The following is an 18,641-nucleotide window of genomic DNA, read 5'->3' as shown; positions in this document are numbered from 1 at the left end:
AAGGACTCCCCTTCTGTGTGTCCTGATAAATACGGAAACTCCGTCTTTATTGGTTGTATAAACATCTCTGTCTGTACATACATTTCATATATCATAGTGCAGGGCCCGAAAGGAGGGGCAAGGGGAGCCCCAGCAGCATGACAACGAATCCCTCCCCAGTCCCCACTGTGCAAACTGAGACCAAGAGCTCCGGCGTCTTCGTCCCCCGTTCATGGGGTGGAGGAGCTCAGGAAACGGGAAGAGGAGGGCTGGTTGGGGGGGGTCTATGGAGACACTAGAGTCAAACACTGAAGCAAAAACAGTCAACTGGCACAGGCAGCAAGCTGGGGCACAGGGTGGGGGTGGGCAGGTGAGGAGAAACAAGGGGCTGAGCTGCTGCTCTGGGCAAACAGCACAATACAACACATGCCCTAGTTAATGCCTTGGCTCCATCTCGAGCCAGGGCTAGAGGTGCCTTGAAGAAGAGTGCAGACAAGGAGATGGCAGCTAAGGCTGCAGTCCCACACTGCCACACAGCCTCTCTCTCACACAGACTCAGCATCTGCATGTGAGCAGGCAGTACGCCAGGCTCAGGCTTTCTGTGGTGGGTTGTGGGTGGGACCATCTCTCAGGAAACAACGGAGACCCTAGATGTATTTTAGGACAGCAGCCAGTGAAAGGAGAGATGGCCAAGATAGGCCCCCTAGCCCAGCCAGGGGGAGACAGCAGCAACTGGTTCACACGAGGAGAGGGAATGAAGAGAATTCAGGGAGCTATGTGGTAAGTAGGGACAGGCTGCCTCTACTCTACCCTCGGCAGAGCACCATGCCCACCACGTAAGCAGGTGGGCTTATCCCTTCCAACTGGCTCAGGGCCCAGCGAGGTAAAGGAGATCCAGGTGCCCACTAACCCAGTCACGGGGACCCTCCCATGCATGTCAACACTGTCCTCTGGGCCCATTCCTACCGCTGCTCTCAGGCCCAGGGACAGAGAGGTGTAGCCTGAGCTGACAGAAACAGGGGGATGCCCTCCCAGGGCCTGCTGTGAACAAATCCTGGGGGAGGCCTGGAGGGAAGATGCAGACGGAGAGAGCAGATGTGCAGGGAGCCCTGCTAGCCACTCAAGGGGTGCAGGTCTACTTTCACTTTCTCCCCACAACTGAGCATGCCAATGGTAGGAAAGAAGCCTCCAGACGGTACAACAGCATCCTTCTTCCCAATGATCTTGCCATTCCGGGTGAAGAAGACCTGGGAGTGGGGTGGGGAGAGGAGGGTGAGGGTGGGCCTGGCTCCTGCCCTGGGGGTGGGGAGAAGAGGGTAGCCTCTGGCCCCTTCTCTGGGGATACCTGAGTGACTCAGGCATGAAGCCCAACACCCACAACTTCCAGCAGGGCTTTAGGAGTCACTTGAGGTGATACGGGAAGCAACCACAAGGGGTGTGCTGAGGCTGGAAAATAGGCCAGAGCTATAGCCTGGGCGCCTGAGATCTGTCAGCACAGTGAGCGGCAGCCCGTGTGCTCCAGACCCGCCTCCCCAGCCCCACCACATTCCCCGCCCTCCCCAGACCCACCACATTCCCCACCCTCCCCAGACCCACCGTTGGTTTTATTCCCAGTGGCAGTTGGCCCCAGGACCCCAGAAGGAGCCCAAACCTCCCTACTTACCACCACCTTCTTGCCCTCATGCTCCTGCTCTATCTCTTCCCCATCTTCCTCCTCCTCTTCTTCCTCCTCTTCCTCTTCCCCTTCCTGGTGCAGGTACATGACATTTCGGACATTCCGGACAGCCCGGGCAGTTGGGGACAAGATCACTGTGTCACAACTGTCATCACTATCCCCTAGGAGACAGGAAACATGAGCTCCTGTGGTACTGTCCCCTGCCCTGAGCAGTCTGGCTGCTGCCCAACCTCACTCACCCTCACTGTCCAGAATGTAGTCCCGGGGGAACATGATTCCACAGCCCATAATGTCCCCTTTGTAGCAGCGTGGCCCAAAGGGGTCCCCCACACCACTGCCATGGAATATCTTCCCATCATCTGTTGGAGAGAGGGAAAAGGACACACTTGAAAGGCTGACTCTACAATCCTCAGAGACAAGGGTGAGAGGGAGATGCAGGAAAAACACTGGGCTTTTAAAAAGAACACAATGTCCATTTGATTGAAGAACTGGTCAAAAGAAAGGAGAGGGTCCCTAGCATGGATGATCAGGCAGAGAAGGGGCTGAAGGGAGGGTCCAGGAACCAAGGCTCAGTATTCAAGAAAGCTCTACAGGAAATCAGACCAAAAAGAAGAAACTAAGGGATCTGTAAATCTTCAGGAAGGGCACAGAGGAGCCAGGTCAGAGGCCTGGAATGTCCACTTTAGGCCCAGTTCTCCTGCCCCAGTCCTGTGCCTCTGTGCCTGAGCTGCCTGAAGAGGGTAGTGAGACCACACGCGTGTGAGCAACCCTGCCTCCCTGTCTTCCAGTCCATTCCAGCAGCTTCCACTCACCTGCATGGTAGGCCACAGACCCTCTACTCCAGCCAGGGTGTCTGTTCTTGGGGTAATCCTGCAGCAGGAGGACAAAAGGAATCTGTGACGTCACACAGGACAGAGGACAGATGTCAGCAGTATCTGACAACCCAGATGGCTGGCAGCCCACGGCCAAGAATTAGGGACTACAGGAGCAAGGAGGACAGGAAGGGCCTCAGTTTCAGGACCAGGGTGGGGGATGCTCAGGACACTGCTACGACGACTGTCCACTGAACACTTAGAACTGTGCTCTAGGGGTTGGGGATTTGGCTCAGTGGTAGAGCGCCTTACCTAGGGAAGCGCAAGGTCCTGGGTTGGTCCCCAGCCCCGGAAAAAAAAAAAAAAAAAAAAAAAAAAAAAGAACTGTGCTCTGCCTCAGCTCAGAACTTTCCTCTACAGGCTCAATGAGCAGGTTTCCCTACAGCCCCACACTGAGCAATCAATCCACAGGGAGAAACGCATGCCTACCCACCTTCCGGGCCAGCCCCAAGGCGATATAGCACTTTTCTCCGGGGTCCACAATCTCCACCTCAAAGTAATGGCTGCGGGTGCTGAGTGGGTGCCGAGCCTGAGCCAGCCCCACGTCCACGATGCTCTTGCCCTTCCCCAAATACTCCAGCAGCTGTGGGGTAAGAGTCAGGCGTCAGGTGATACTGCCCTGGACACTGGGTCCAAAGTAACTTGGGTACCAGTGTTCTGGGTCTGCCCATATCCCCTGGTAAATGAGAAAGGATTCTAAAAGCAAAGTGGACTCCAAGTTCTAGGCAGGCAGAGAAGGACAAGGGCAACAGACACAGGTGTTTGGTGTGGGATGCGTCTGTCTGCTCCTTCAGAGCCACTGTCAGGACACTGGAAAACTGCACGCACATCTCCAGGTGCACTACCAGGAAGCTCTCTGGGGGTCCTTAGGCTGGAACATCCATTCCCTGAGCAACCCCCAAGCCAGCCTCCCAGGCCTTTCCAGGACGCCGCCTAAGAACAGGGATGTATAGAACTCAGGAGCCAAGCCCAGATATTTGAGGGGAGAGGACAGGCTCAGAAGCTCATTATGCACAGATGGGACTGACATAGTTTCTCAAGATCTGTTCTACTTGGCTCTGAACAGACCTATTCATTGCTGGGTCATTCATTGCCCCAGGGAGCCAAGAGCCCAGGGACAGCAACTCCACCTATCCTGTCACACAGGCAAAAGTCACGGTAGAGACAGATGGCAGGCCCTCTGTTCCCAACCCTCACTCAGGCTGGCATGGGGTGTGAAGGTCAGAGGAGAGATGATTGGCAGGCTGGACTCTTCAGGTCCCACACAGCGGGTAGCATCCCCCAATGCAGATCTTATGGGATGCATGGTAACACTGGGGCTGTGCCTCAGTCCATCTCCTCTCTCACCCACCCACCATTACCTAAGATTCCTTAATTCCCTTTTAATTAACCCAACTGCCCTCAACTTTACCCTCCCAGCCCTGCAGCCCTACAAAAAGCACCCTTACTGGGGCCTTCTCCACTAATCCCTAGCAAGCCTTAAGACAATGGCCTCACCCCACTGATGTTCCTGCCTCAGCCTGCACCACTGGGAGGGCCCGGGGCATCTCCTGCAGAAGCCAACCCTACTCGTCCGCTTTCAGAGTGGAAGAGAAGATCTCATTTCACTCAGCTCCAGAGCCTCCAAATTTACCCTCCCATACTCTACAGACAAGTGGGGACAGATGGGGAGAAGCCAGACCCACCCCTGTACTCGTCTGTAGCACTGAGAGTGCTCCCCAGCCCCCACAGCCTGGAGAAGTGTGCCCTGACACTTATGAGCCTCATCTATCAAGCACCCTACGGTCCACTTCCGCCCATTACTGCAGAGCTGGACGAGGAACCCACAGCTACCCTTGACCCATTCTATTCACTGGCCTCTCTAGGTTGGAAACAGGGTGTTCTCTAGCTCCATGGCCAAAAGACAGCCCATCCAGATCATGCTTCTTGGGAAAGGCCCGCCCAAACGTTCCTTCAGCCTCAGCCCACAGAAGGCAGCTGCTTCGGTTCTGACAGGGTGGGGATGCTTCCTAAGGGCAAGAGGCCATGAGGATGACTTGCCCTGACCTGGGACTTCAACCCACACCCACCAGCTCCTGACAAGCACGGAGGCCGTGTGCTGACACCCTGGCCCTGAGCACCAGGTCGTCTTCAAGAGTGGAACCAGCCCAACCCAGGGCAGACACCCCAAACACAGGCTGCTCTTCTGCTCTCAGCAAGCCTTCCTGGACCTTCAGCAGAGGCCAGAGCAGGAGTCACTCCCTGACAGATCCTTTCTGGGCACCACACTTGGGAATTTAGGTCTAGAGTTACAGTTGCCAAGGTCTGCGGGCTTGGTCCTTCAGTCTAAGCCTCAGTTGCCTCTTAGTTTGAAAGACCCAGTTCAAACTCTAACTAATATTGCTTAGTTGCACTAAGCTTGAACATTGCATGTTCACCTCTGTAAGCCTTAATTGCTTCATCAGTGAAATGGAGTTATCAAAATTAGGTAGAAAGATAAAATGAAGTGAGTGAGTGATCAGAGTGTCAATGGAGCCTGACAGCCCAGCTGATGAGACACACAATCTGTCAGGAAATGGGGATTGGTTCTACTGCAACTACCAATCCCAATGGACATGACCTTTCAGCCTGTACCTCCCACTAGGCCAATCCTTAGGCAAACCAGGATGGATGTTTGTAGTACTGGGTATCAAACCCAGGACTCTGTGCAGGAGGGTTGAATATTCTACCACTGAACTAGCTACAGCTGCAATGATCCCTCCCTCCTGTGCATCCTAGCTGAGGACAAAGGACCTTCTAGTATAGCACCACCAGCAGCAGCACCACCTCCTCCACCACCACCCACGCCACCTCCACCTCCAGCAGCAGCAGCAGCAGCAGCAGCAGCAGCAACGTTACTGCAGACCACCTAGTGTTTCACTGAAGCTGCACATCAGAATTTAGTCTGCACTCACTCCATGCCCTCCTGCACTCCTCTGTCTTGCTGATTCCCACTCTCCTACCACTGGCCAGAACAAAACCTAAGTCTTCTCAGAAGGAGCAAGCCCAGAAAGCCCAGAAGTGGCTGAAACAGGAATCATATACAAGCTCCCAGCTCAGGCCCCAACACAGTCTCCTCCTGAGTTTAGTCTGGGGAGAATCCCCTCTTTTTGTGTACCAAAGCTGCCACTGTAAGGAGTGTCGAAAGCCATGAACAGTGAACAAAGATAAGATTAGTACAGACAGACCCCACAACCCTCTGCACATATTACCTCACTTTGCAGGCCCTGGGGGCAACAGCAATTCTTCACCACCCTCAGTCCTCCGGGGCAAGGGAACTTAGGGCTTCTTTAAAAGGAGGGTAAACTGAGGCCACAGGTAAGGGAAGAATTTACTCAAACAGAGCTAATTCTGGGCTAGAGAGATGGCCCAGTGATTAAAAGCACTTATTGCTTTCCCAAACAACACAGGTTAAGTTCCCAGCACCCACATGTTGGTTCACAACCATCTCCAGTTCCAGGGAATTCATTGCCTTTTCTGGCCTCTAAAGGCAGCAGATACCCACATGGTACAAATATATACACAGGCAAAACAGCAAGGAAGGAAGGAAGGAAGGAAGGAAGGAAGGAAGGAAGGAAGGAAGGAAGGAAGGCAGGCAGGCAGGCAGGCAAGCAGGCAGGAGGTAGACAGACAGACAGAAACAGGAGACAGATATACAGACAGGCAGGCAGGCAGACAGGCACTGTAGCTTAGTTGGCAGTATCTGCCTAGCCCTCAGGAAACCCTGGGTTTGATCCCCGGCCATCCACACAAAGCAGGTGTGGTCATAGTCCCAGCACTCAGGAAGTGGAGGTAGGAGGATTAGTCAAGGCTAGCCTGAGTTACATGAGACACTACTGCCAGACAGGAAAGAAGAAGAAAAAGAAAGGAATAAGAGCAAGCACTGGCTAAGTCATGGGTGGCTAAGCCACGGGTGAGCGCATGCCTTTAATCCAGTGCTCAAGGACAGAGGCAGGCAGATCTCTGTCTACAAAGTGAGTTCCAGAACAGCCAGGGCTACACGGAGAAACCCTGTCTCAAAAAACCAAAACCAAAACAAAGTGCACTGCCTGGAGCTGACAACACGCAGTGTTTTGCTCAGTGTGCCAGCTGATTCCTCTGTGTTAGCAGGTGGGAGGAAGCTGCAGTCAGTGTCCAATGCCACAACCTGGGGAAAAGATCACAATCCACACCTACTTCTGTGCCCTCTGCACTACTAGGGGGTGGATGAACTAAGGGCTTCATGCATGTGAGGTAAGAGTCTGACCACTAAAATGCTCAAAATTCAGAATCTGAAATATGGCCTAGCAGGGTGACATTTACAGAAGCTGGAAGACCCTTGTGAGCCATCTATGTAGCCATCCTGGTCTACATAGAGAGCTCCAGGCCACCCAGGGCTACGGAGTGAGACCATGTCTAAATAATAATAAAATCTCAAGTATGGCTTTTATTGAACTATGTAGTTTTCACACCATCATAAATGAAAAACCTTAAGTCAGGGACCATCGGTATTGAACTGTCAAAAAGGGCACAGATGGGTCAGGGAATGACTACCTGGGCCTATTTTCCCTGTTCATGGCTGTGTGACAATTGAAGCAAGTCCCTTCTCTCTTCTCTACAGAAGCAGAGAATGAAAGCGTGGTGCCTGCCGGGCTGTCACAGCAGTGATAACCTGTGTCTGGAACCTAACGGCGCTGACCGTCAGTCACCCTGCGCTGCCCACCGAGGTGGCTCAGCAGGCGAAGGTTTGGCTGCCCAGCCTGATGAGCTGAGTCGGGCCCTCAGGACCCACAGGGTGGGGAAGCAGCCGATTCCTGCAAATTAACCCTGGTCTCCACTCCACACGCATGCCATGGTATGTGCCCATGCGCAGGCACACACATAAATAATAAACAACTGTCCTAACTGAAATACCAGTTATGTCCTTTTGAGACACCTTAGGCTAAGACAGATTTGAGACCTTCCCAGGTCTCCAGGCTTCTGGGGTGCCCTACTGAGACCACCATCTTGGCTGGAAGAAGGTTGTGGATCCAATGGCAGGTCCCCAACAGCAAGAGTAAAGAATAAAATGTATGCTAGCCATCTTTAGAGGAATACACTCTCCTGGGTCCTTCTAGGACAACACAGCTCCGATTGTAAATACAGTGGATAGTACAAAAGAACAGAGGACAGAGACCGGGCAAGTTATCCTCATTTGAAAGATGGGACTGTTGGCAAAACTAAAAGGGCATACGTCCTTCAAGAGACTTGTTCCTCAGCCCACAGGGGTGGCTCCGTGGGGGCACCTGCTGCCAAGCCTGAGCACCAAAATTCCATCCCTGGAACCCCCGTGACAGAGGGAGAGAATCAGCTCCCACGTCTGTCCTCTGACGTCCACATGCACACACACAATAAATTAAATAAATGTAATAAATGAATAAAGGTGCACTAGACAGCTGGAGAAAGAGGCTAACTCTTGCCTAGCCTACTCAGGCATGGTACCTCACATCTGTCATCTCAGTACTCTGACTAAAGTGTGAGAAACAAGCACAGAGCGCACAAGTGCAGGGAACAGGAGCCTGAGATCGCAGTGCAGTGGACACCCCCCCCCCCGCCAGCCCTCTGGGCTGAGGTGAGGGTTTAAGACAGCCAACTTCTGCAACTATGCTTAAGGGGTTATTCCTACCCGAGTGGACTGAGGATGCTGAGGGGAGGGAGGAAGGAAGTCTATTTATAATGTCTGCAGGATTCCACCTCACTCAGAAAAGCTGCCTGGGAGGAGCTGGGGTAGAGGGGGCAAGTCCAGGCAGGGAAAGGACGCCAGGAAAATTGAGGAGAGGTCAAAGATGAGGGCTGGAACACAGCCCGGCTCAGTTCCAAGCCCAACTCTGTGGATGTCGTCAAAACGGATGGGAGAAAGCAGCGGTGAGCCTAAGGAGGAGGGGCATCGAGGGGGGAGGGGCATTGAGGGAGAAGGGGCATCTGAGGCCTTGGCTCACAACCACCACAGCCCTCACCCCCAGGGCCAGCAGGGAAGCAGCCATCACCATAGCCCTTACAGGGCTGACTTTCTGCCACTTTCTCTGAGCTCATTTACCCTGAACTCCATGAGGCAAGGCCTTGCTCCTAAGCCCACTTCTCCCCCACTGCTCCTGTTTTTCTATCACAGCCACTTTTTTTTTTTTTTTTTTCCGGAGCTGAGGACCGAACCCAGGGCTTTGCGCTTGCTAGGCAAGCGCTCAACCACTGAGCTAAATCCCCAAGCCCCACAGCTACTTTTGAAGCTGCCTGTGTTGAGGTGAGAAAGTCAAACGGTGGAGAAAGAGGACAGGCTGGGAACCAGGAGGGGGCAGTGAGAGTTCTCAGTGCAGAGGCTTCGAGATCCCCCCACTCGTCACCAACTGCCTTGTCATCCAAAAAGTCAGAAGATACTGACACTTATGTTTATTCAAGATCCCAAAACTGGGCCTGGATGCAGGCCTGTAATCCCTACTACTTGGAGGCAGAGGCATGTGGATTCAAGACCTGCCTGGGTTACAAACCGAGTTCAGAACCAGCAGGGCAGCTTAGCAAGGCCGGGTCACAAAAATAAAAAGAAAGAAAGAAGAGAAGAGCTATAGATACAGCTCAGTGGCAGAAGACTCTTTTAGCATGTGAAAGGGTATGTTTAATACCCAGCGAGACACACACACACACACACACACACACACACTCTACCACCACCAATGACAACCTCTTAGAATAACCCTCGCTCACCTCTGTCCTCAGTTCTATAACCTCTGGAAGCCAGAAGTTAATTTGCAGTTCAAGTTAAGCCCAGCTGACCTGAATCAAGGCAAAACAGAAGCATATGCACTGGGCTTCCACACCAGCCCTCAAACACTGAAGAAAGAGAAAGCTGATTCCACTTATTCAACCTGAGCTCCCAAGTGAAGGGAAAAGAAGGAATTATTCTCAGAATACAGCTCTGGACTCCAAGAACCAAATCAAGGCCCTAACTCCCACTTCCCAAAGCCACACAAAAGCCACTGTACGGGTACAGTGTCACAGGACTGTCAAGAGGCCAAGGTGGGCAGAATGCAAATTCAAGGCCAGCCTAAGCAACATTCCTGAGATATATCAAGATAAAGAGAAGAAAAAGCCAAGCTTAGTGACATGCCTTTAATCCCAGCACGCAGGAGACAAGTTTGAGTTCCAGGCCAGCCCAGACTTTGAGGCACAATGAGATCCTGTCTCAAAGAAAGAATGGAGGCACACACACACACACACACACACACACACACACACACACACACGCATGCACATACACTGTCCTTCCTCCTCATTCTAAGCAACACCAATGTGCTTACATGTCTAGTGTGTTCTTCCCAGCCCGTTAATCCAGCGCCTTCTACTTACCGTCCCACAGACTCTGACATCATGCAGCCGGCCCCATTCATCTTCATAACTGTCCACCATCATGACGCTGTCATCCTCACGGCCCAGCTCGGCATTGAGGTGCAGCCTCACCTCCTCACCCAGGGAATGCATACCAACTGCTGGGAAGAGCCCATCTGGGGACATGGGCATGATGGTGGAGCCCACCTGCAGCAGAGAGAGAGAGAAAGAGAGAGAGAGAGAGAGAGAGAGAGAGAGAGAGAGAGAGAGAGAGAGAGAGAGAGAGCTCTATCGTGTGGTTCACTTTTCCAAAACTCATCCATTCTCAAAAGGGCATTTGCAAGATGATACGACCAGTAATTACCACGTACACACTCACAGACTGAGGCTCAGTAGAGGTTTAAGATCTAAGTATTCATTCCCCTGCAAGTTCCATGGAGCTGGAAGGCAAGCCTCAGCCTCCAGACTTCCTGCCGAGTGATCTGCAAACTTGGGCGTGAGCACCGCAGCGCCAGGCACACAGGCACAGCGCTAAGGCTACACAGGGAGCTGACCTCTTGCCTAGCTTGAGAAACAATCTTTCCCCAGCAGACTGGGAGGAGAGAGGTGAGGCAGAGAGTTTTAAGTCAGTCCCCCGCCCCCCTCTTTCTGCTACAACCATCTCTGAAGAGAAAAGGGCTCAAGAAGTAAAAGAAAAAAGCCAAAGGACATATCCCCCAAAATATCAAATCAAGCCCCTGGAGCCTCCACCTAATACAGCCACACCATAATCCTTCCCCTTTCACATTTTAAAAAACGGTTTATTTTTATTTCATGTGCACTGGTGTTTTGCCGGCACGTATGTCTGTGTGAGGATGTCAGATCCCCTTGGAGCTGGAGTTACAGACAGGTGTGAGCTGCTAAGCAATGAGGGTGCTGGGAACCAGACCTGGGTCCTCTGGAAGAGCAGCCAGTGCTCTTAACTGCTGAACCATCTCTCTTTATCTTTTTATTGTTTGAGAATTTCATATGCATATAATGTGCTTTGATCAAACCCATTCCTCTGCTCCAATTCCTTCTCTCCAGCATCACCATGGATCCCACCTAACTTCACGTGGTCCTTGTTTAAACCCACTGAGTCGACTCAGTGTTGAGTGTGAGCAGGCTCTCAGGGCCACATCCTGAAAGAAAACTCTTTTTACACATAGTGGCCCATGTGACCCAACTCACTGTGTAGTAAAAATGACTTTGCCCTTCTGGCTCTCCTGAGGGCCGCAGCACCCTGCGTATGTATTGCTGGGGACTGAACACAGAGCTTCAGGCATGGCAGCCAAGCCTCCTGGCTATCACCTGAGCTTTCCCTCTCCTTCCAGTCACAGGTCTCTGCCTCTGCTGGTTGGAGTCACTGGACGCTCTAAGCCTCTGATCTGGATCATATCCCAACTGCCCAGGGCAGGGAAGGGTCCAGAAAGGAGATAGGAACAAAACCATCAGACTCTTCCTGGTCACCCCACAAATCCTCAGGCAGATTCCGGCCACTGGAACCCTCCCGGGGTTGCCCACTCACCCGCTTCCCGTTTTTGGTGAAGAAGATCTGGGCAGTCTGCACATCGAAGGACACAGGCTCAATGCCACAGCCAATCCGGTCCCCAGAGTTGCACTTTGACCCAAACTGGCGTCCCTTGGCGCGGCCATTGTATAGCCTATGGAGATAGTGGCACAAGTCATAGATAGAACTATGTGTGGTACCTGCTCTTATGCCTCCCCAGCCCCTCTCAGTAGCTCCTCTCTGGGCAGCATCCACCTGTGTCCTACTAGTCACGTCACCCTCTCTGCCGTCCTCACACCAGCAGGGGTAGCTTATGAGGAAACCCAAGACAGGAAGTAGAGGAGAAAAGCACTCAGAGGTAGCTTTTTCCTCACATCCAGACTTCCACCCCACAGCAGGACCACTCACTTGCCATCATCAGCATGGTAGGCTACGGAGTCAGGCAACCAGCCAGGCTGGTGATCCAAGCTGTAGTACTGAGGGACCAGCCCCACAGCAATGGTGCCCCGAACGCCGCTGTCCACAATAGATACCTGAGGGACAAGAATAGGACACAGGAACAGGAACAGAAAGCTGAATGAACTTACGGAAAAAGACAGGAAAAAGTGGGCTTCGGCTCAAAGAGACCTGGGGACGAGCGGGCAGGACCTGACAGGGAGCACAGGGGAGCCAGGGCCCTTTATTGTGGTCACTCAGACCACCATCCTGTGCTTTTTAGCTGGGCATGAAGGCTCATGCCTTTAGTGCCAGCACTCGGGTGGCAGAGGCAAGTGATAGCTCCAGGCTAGCCTGGTCTACACAGTTCCGAGATAGCCAGAGCTAAAAATTCTGTCTTGAAAACAAAAACAAACAAAAAAAGTAGGGATCGGGAGCAGTTAAGAGTACATGCTGATTTAAGTTTGCTTCCCATGACCCACATCAGGAAGTTCACAACCACCTGTAACCCCAACTCCTTGGAGATCTAACTTCTAGTCCCCAGTCCCCATTGGTGCTATGACCGCATGCACGTACCCATACACAGACATTTATAGTAAACAGTTAATGAGAATAATACTAAAAAGCTAAGCACAGAATTAACTCTGGCCTTCTATTAGGACAATAGCCCTAACCTGTGGGCATGACCCCTTCGGAGTCAAATAACCCTTTTAGAGTGGTCACTTGGGACCATTGGGATTTACATGACAAATCATAACAGTAGCAAAATTATAGTTATGAAGTGGCAACAATCTTAACTTTATGGTTGGGGTCACCACAATGTGAGGAACTGTGTTCAGGGTTGCAGTGTTAGGAAGGCTGAGAACCAATGTATTAGGAGTTAGGAAAGAGAGACAAGGGTCAAAGTCTACTTAGGCAAGGGGACAGCGGAGCAGAAGGGCAAGAGTGAGGAGACTCCAGGGCACCTGTCTCTCAGAGACATGCTGGCCTGCACCTCCTCCCAAAAGAACAACCCTGGTGAAAGATGTAAAAGGCCGGGTCATAGAGGAGGAGCTTCATGAATTCACTCCTCATCACCAACCCCACCAACACACCCCAGCCCCCCAACTCTGCCCACCTACTGCTTGATCACCTCAAAATAATTGCTGTCCTTGGTCAGGGGTCGAGAAGCCACGTAGCAGCCAACTTCACCAGAATTTCCATGGTAACTAAAGGAATATAGAAAGGTTCTATTAGCAGATAAGCCCAGGTGTTGGGAGGAAGTCCTAATATTCCAAACCCCAACCTTGTGAGGGCTAGCACAAAGAGCTCATCAGGGCACACTTCTGGAAATCTGCGGATAGCCAGGCACGGCAGCACTCAGGAGGCAGTGGCAGGAGGATCTCTGAGTTTGGAGCCAGCTTGGTCTACAGAGTCAGCTCCAGGATAGCCAGGGTTACACAGAGAAACTATGTCTTGAAAAAAAAAGAGAGGAAAAACATCACGTTCTCCCTCTCTCTCTCTCTCTCTCTCTCTCTCACACACACACACACACACACACACACACACACACACACACACACGCACACACGCACACACACGCACGCACGCACGAATGCACGCACACACGCACACATGCACACACGAACACAAACACGGGACTAAAGGTACCTTATGTCCTCTTCCCACTGTTTCCAGCCAGGGTCCAACCCACACTAGGTCAGTGCAGCCTAGTTTCTTCATTTTCAGAAGAAAAAAAAAATGCACAACCTCCCCTAATTGCTTGTTAGGGGTGCCACAGTGTTAGCTAACCTCAATTCTTCCTGCTGCAACTTTGGCCCTTGCCTCACGGAGCGAGGGAACAGCTGACCTCTACCCTCTGTCTAAATTCTCCAGACTGAAAGAGTCATTCAGTCTCCTACATTTCAGCTTTCTTCCCCTCAGGCTAAATAATGCTCATTCCTTCTCCCTTTACATGATAACTACCTGATGCAGGAAGGAAGGAGTCAGGGAAGGCTCCAGGCAAAAAACATAAAAATGCAAACTGGAGGGCTAGAAAGATGTGGAGTGGGTGACTACCCTACTCCCTCAGGTAGTATTTGTGACTATGTAGTTAGTACTAGTGATACTACACAACTGGCACTCCCTAGACAGGGCCTGCGGCCTTACAGAGGGCCCCTCCCTGCTGAGCCCAGTCTTTGAGATGCAAGTTTAAGGGGATGCAGGCCGGGGTTGGGGATTTAGCTCAGCGGTAGAGCGCTTGAGCTTGAGCCAAGGCCCTGGGTTCAGTCCCCAGCTCCAGAAAAAAAAGAAAAAAGAAGGGGGTGGGGGGTGCAGGTCACACAGACTCACAGTCAAGGCAGAGTTTGGCAGCCTCTTACAGCTCGGAATTTCTAAGTCACCAGAAGAAAGTGAGTCAAGATGGCTGAGGTGGTACCTGCCTGTAATCTCAGCTCTGGGGGAGCTGAGGAGAAGGACTGTAAGTCTTAGGACAGCCTGGCTGTCTCGTAAACAAAATAAAGACCAGTGGGATGGCCCAGTGTATAGAAGCACTTGCCTAATGACCAGAGTTGGGTCCCCAGGTCCCCATGACCTAAGGAGAATCAACCTCCTCACGCTGTCCTTTAACAGCCATCTCCCCATGCCACACTAAATAAACAAATTAAAACATCAACAGGCCCCATGACAAGTGGCAGAAAGGAATGTGCAAAGGAACTGGGGTGCCCCTCGAAGTGGGGTGTAAAATCCTCACCCTCTAAAACACCTCTGTCTGAGACCTGGAAAAGGAGCTGACAGGGACAGGGTGGAACCATTTTCCTATGCTCACCTCAAAGTGTCACCATCTACAAGGATATGCTTGAACCTCTCCTGATATCGGAAAGCCCGGACCTCTCGGATCTCCCGAATCCTCCTTCGCCAGTTCAGAAACCGGTAGTGCAAGTTGAGGTCATCCATCTTGTTCATGAGAACAAACCTATGAGAAGAGAAATGGCTGAGAAGGAAGCAGGGCTCAGCACCGAGTGCCTCAGCCTGCTCAACCTTGAGTGTACAAAGAGCCCCGGACTTGAGGCTGGATATGGAAATGCATCAGAAGCCCCAGCCTCACCCACTCAGGCAATAGGTAAGTTATTGGGCTTTTAACATGTGCACTGTTATCAGCGCTAGGAACAAAGCTATGAGCAAGGTATATGGGGTTCTTGTTCTCATAGAGTTTCAGTGCACGTGGGCATGGGGGAGCCTGGCAGATGATAAACAGATGGCCATTTTAACTGGTGGAAGAAAAAAAAAAAAAAGAGATGTAACAAAATAATGGCCAGGAACAGTCTCTGAGGTGTTGTCTGTGAATTTAAAGGGAGGTAGGCAATATGACAGTATAACAAAAATCATTCCAGACAGAAGGAACGATCAAGGCGCAGGTCCATGGGTAAGAAGAAAGGTGTCATGGCAGAGAAAGACAGATGGCCAGGGCCACTGTATGTAGGGAAAGTGAGTAAGAATAGGTAAGACGGGGGTGGTGGTGTTGGTTTTGTTGGAGAGATGGCTCAGTGGTTAAGAGCACTGACTGTTCTTCCAGGGGTCCTGACCTCAAATCCCAGCAACCACATGGTGGCTCACAATCATCTGTAATGGGATCCAGTGCCCCCTTCTGGTGTGTCTGAAGACAGCAACAGTGTACTCATATACATTAAAATAAATAAAAAATAAATCTTTAAAAAAAAACAAGGGGTTGGGGATTTAGCTCAGTGGTAGAGCGCTTGCCAGCAAGCGCTAAGGCCCTGGGTTCGGTCCCCAGCTCTGAAAAAAAAAAAAAAAAGAAAAAAAAAAAAAAAAAAAAAAAAACGGTAGCCAGGTGTGGAACACACACCCCTAATACCAACACTCTAGAGGCAGTGACAGGTGGTTATCTAGGAGAATGAGGCCAGCCTGGTCTCAAAGCAAATTCCAGAAGACAGCAAGGTTTAGACAGAGAAACCCTGTCTCGAAAAACAAAAGCAATAGGGCACAGTCGGGACTTTTAAATTTTATTTCAAGGGTAATGAGAAACTTCTAGGGGATTTTAAACAAGAAATGGTATAATTTGTTTGTTTGTCCGAGATAGGGTTTCTCTGTGTACCTCTGGCTGTCCTGGAACTTAGCCTTGAACTCAGGGATCACCCTGCCTCTGCCTCCTGGGTGCTAGGATTAACGGTGTGTACCACCACCACCCTGACTGAAGCCCATGCTGTTCAAAGCACTGAGCCTTTCTCTCCTGCCACAACCTCAGCGCTTTTAGTCCGCAGAGGTAAATGGATTTCTGAGCTCTACAACAGCCTGTTCTACATAGTGAACACCAGGATAAACAGGGCTGCACAGTGAGGCCCTGTCTCAAACAAAAGAAAAAAATAACTTATCAGATCTTAACTCCAAGGGCATGTTGTAACAGAGCTCAGAGGATGACAGCCCCTAAAACAGCAGAAAAACAGTGGGCTTCTCTTAGTATTCGGCAACCTGCAAGGCTAGTAAATGAATGAATGAGTAAAAATTTCCAGAGATCCAAAGGTGGAAAAATGGATAAGAAATATCCCCGCTCCCCAAACACTTGGCACAGTGCCCTACACACAGTAGGTGCTTAGCAAGCCTGGGCTAAACTGAGTTCGATTCCAATGGGCACATTGGGACTCTTCTGCGGGAGTTACAGATCAGCACATGCTCCACAAGAGTAGACACTTGCGGCGCAGCAGTGGAATCCAACCCCCCTGGGCCCTGGGCCAGGACTCGAACCCAGGTAGATGCCGGAGCCCCAGACTTGAAGGCATCATCGGATCTTCGAGAACCCGACAGCCTCAGCACCAGGTAGCAGCAACCGCACTGGGTCCCGGCGCTGCCTCGGCACCGCCGGTTCTCTCAGGTGACACCGGGGCCACCCGGCCTTAACCTGTCAATGCGGCTACGCCCCGTCGCCACAGGCCCTGCTGCACTGGGGAAGGGTGCGCGGCGGGAGGAACGCCAGCGACCGGAAACCCTGACCCCGCCCTGAGCCCGCAGCCGTCGCCCAGGACCCCCGCCTCGAGATCTGCTGAGACTGAGGCCTCCGGGACCCCGCCCCCGATCCCCGCCTACCGGGGCCGCCGCGTCCTCCTCATCCATAGGCCTCTCAGCTCCGCGCTGTAGCTCTTCGGCCGCCGCCACCACACACATCCGGGTCCCCGCCCTTCCTCTGCTCCGTGAGGTCCGCCCCTCACCGCCGAATCCGACCAATCCTCAGCGCTCTCTGAAGACAGGCGCTTTCAGCATCCAATCGCAGGGCTCAGGCGGTGCGGGGCGCGGCCCGGTGAGCCGGGTACCTAACACTCGGCGGCGTCGTAGGAACCCTGGTGTCGGGAGGGTGGGGGAGGCGACGTGGCGTCCTGGACGCCACCTCGGGCGCCAGGAGCTCAGGGAGGCGGTCAAGGGGCGGCTCCCTTGGGGCAGAACAGGCCCCTGTGCCTGCGTGAGCGTCGCATTTCCAGAGCCAGAAGTGATGCTACAAGCCTCGCTGGAATGTCCTTTGGAGCCACTTAACGGCCTTCGGGGAAAAAAATTCTTAATATTATCTCCTTCTTACGGGGGAGGAGCCAGAGGCCGATCTCCACATCGGCAGCCCTCCCTCGTCTGGTACCATATGCTTTCTTCTCTCCGGAGCATCACTTTGCATCACGTTCGTTCATTCATTCCAGGACGGACGTTCCAGAACAGGAGAGAACTTCAGATGCAAAAGGCACAGTGATGAAACCCGGTGCTGTTTGGGAACAGTGGGCTTGGTAGGAAAGTTAGCTCGGGTCAGAATGTACTGGAAAGGATACTAACGTTTATCGTGCACCTCCTATAAAGGGTGTGATTGCCCTTGGAAGGAATTGGGATCCTTGGACGACTTCCATGTTTTGCTCCTAAGACGGAATATTCTCTCCAGAAAGACTCATCCCGTGTCAGAAACATAAACGAACATATTTGTGTCTCTCCACGTCTGAATCTACTGATATCAGTACATTAACAAGCTATGTCGGCTTCGTTGGCAGCATTTTGCCAATTAGTCCTGATTTACATTGATAACGGGGCCCTTAGCAAGAACATGTACTTTTATTTTAATTACTAACTCTTGGGTCACAGATTACACATCACGTGTGTACTTATGTGGGGCAACAGCATGGCTACAAAAGGGTAAAAGAAGCCTCAGCATAATTCAGGACTTCAGAGGCCTTACTAGAGTCTCTGGACTGATTCCCAGCTTCAGAGGCAAAATGCAAGACTGGATGTGGATGAATGTGTGGGCAACCGATAATCTGAGTAGGTTCCATCAGTCGTGGACACGTGTTAGGCTAAGCCCCAGAGACGATCAGGATTTCTCTGTTGTTCTTTGAGGCACGCACAGTGTGGTTGGTGGAGCCAGGTGTCCTCAACATTATGGAGGCACCTTCAACATTATGGAGTCCAACTGAGGGTGGCACCCTCTTCTTGGACTGAGTATGTTTAATACACTCTTGAACCTGATGAGACTTAAGTGATTTTTTTACACCTACTGAGCATATGTTCTCAATCAGTTGTATTTGGATACATTTATAAGGTGTTACCTTTCACTTTTTAAATTAACTATTTTAGTGCGTTGCCCTGTACACACACACACACACACACACACACACACACACACAGACAGTGAGCTGCCACATGGATTCTGGGAATTGATCCTGGGTCCTCTGAAAGAACAGTCAGACAGCTGAGCCGTCTCTCCAGATCACCGTTTCACTTTTAGTTACCAGTCTAGGACCCATGTGTGGTGCTAGCGGTGTATGTGTAGAGTCCAGCT

The 18,641-nt window shown here is 51.7% G+C and overlaps 1 protein-coding gene across 1 annotated transcript; it reads right to left on the bottom strand.

The window, feature by feature from the left end:
• Positions 1-20: 20 nt before the first annotated feature.
• On the bottom strand, positions 21-17,019 carry Spryd3 (SPRY domain containing 3). Its single transcript, XM_032884810.1, has 11 exons — positions 16,922-17,019; positions 14,649-14,795; positions 12,975-13,050; positions 11,816-11,940; positions 11,426-11,561; positions 9,901-10,086; positions 2,960-3,109; positions 2,467-2,524; positions 1,894-2,013; positions 1,643-1,815; positions 21-1,226 (listed from the first exon to the last, which is right to left on the bottom strand). The coding sequence occupies exons 1-11, from the start codon at positions 16,942-16,944 to the stop codon at positions 1,092-1,094; spliced, it is 1,329 nt and encodes a 442-aa protein (XP_032740701.1). The 5' UTR covers positions 16,945-17,019; the 3' UTR covers positions 21-1,091.
• Between the last annotated feature and the right edge of the window lie 1,622 nt (positions 17,020-18,641).

This window comes from Rattus rattus, chromosome 1 (genome assembly GCF_011064425.1).
Source record: "Rattus rattus isolate New Zealand chromosome 1, Rrattus_CSIRO_v1, whole genome shotgun sequence".
Classification (NCBI taxonomy): Eukaryota; Metazoa; Chordata; class Mammalia; order Rodentia; family Muridae; genus Rattus; species Rattus rattus.
Note: the sequence above shows the minus strand (reverse complement) of the source record. Positions and strands in the feature narration are given on the sequence as shown.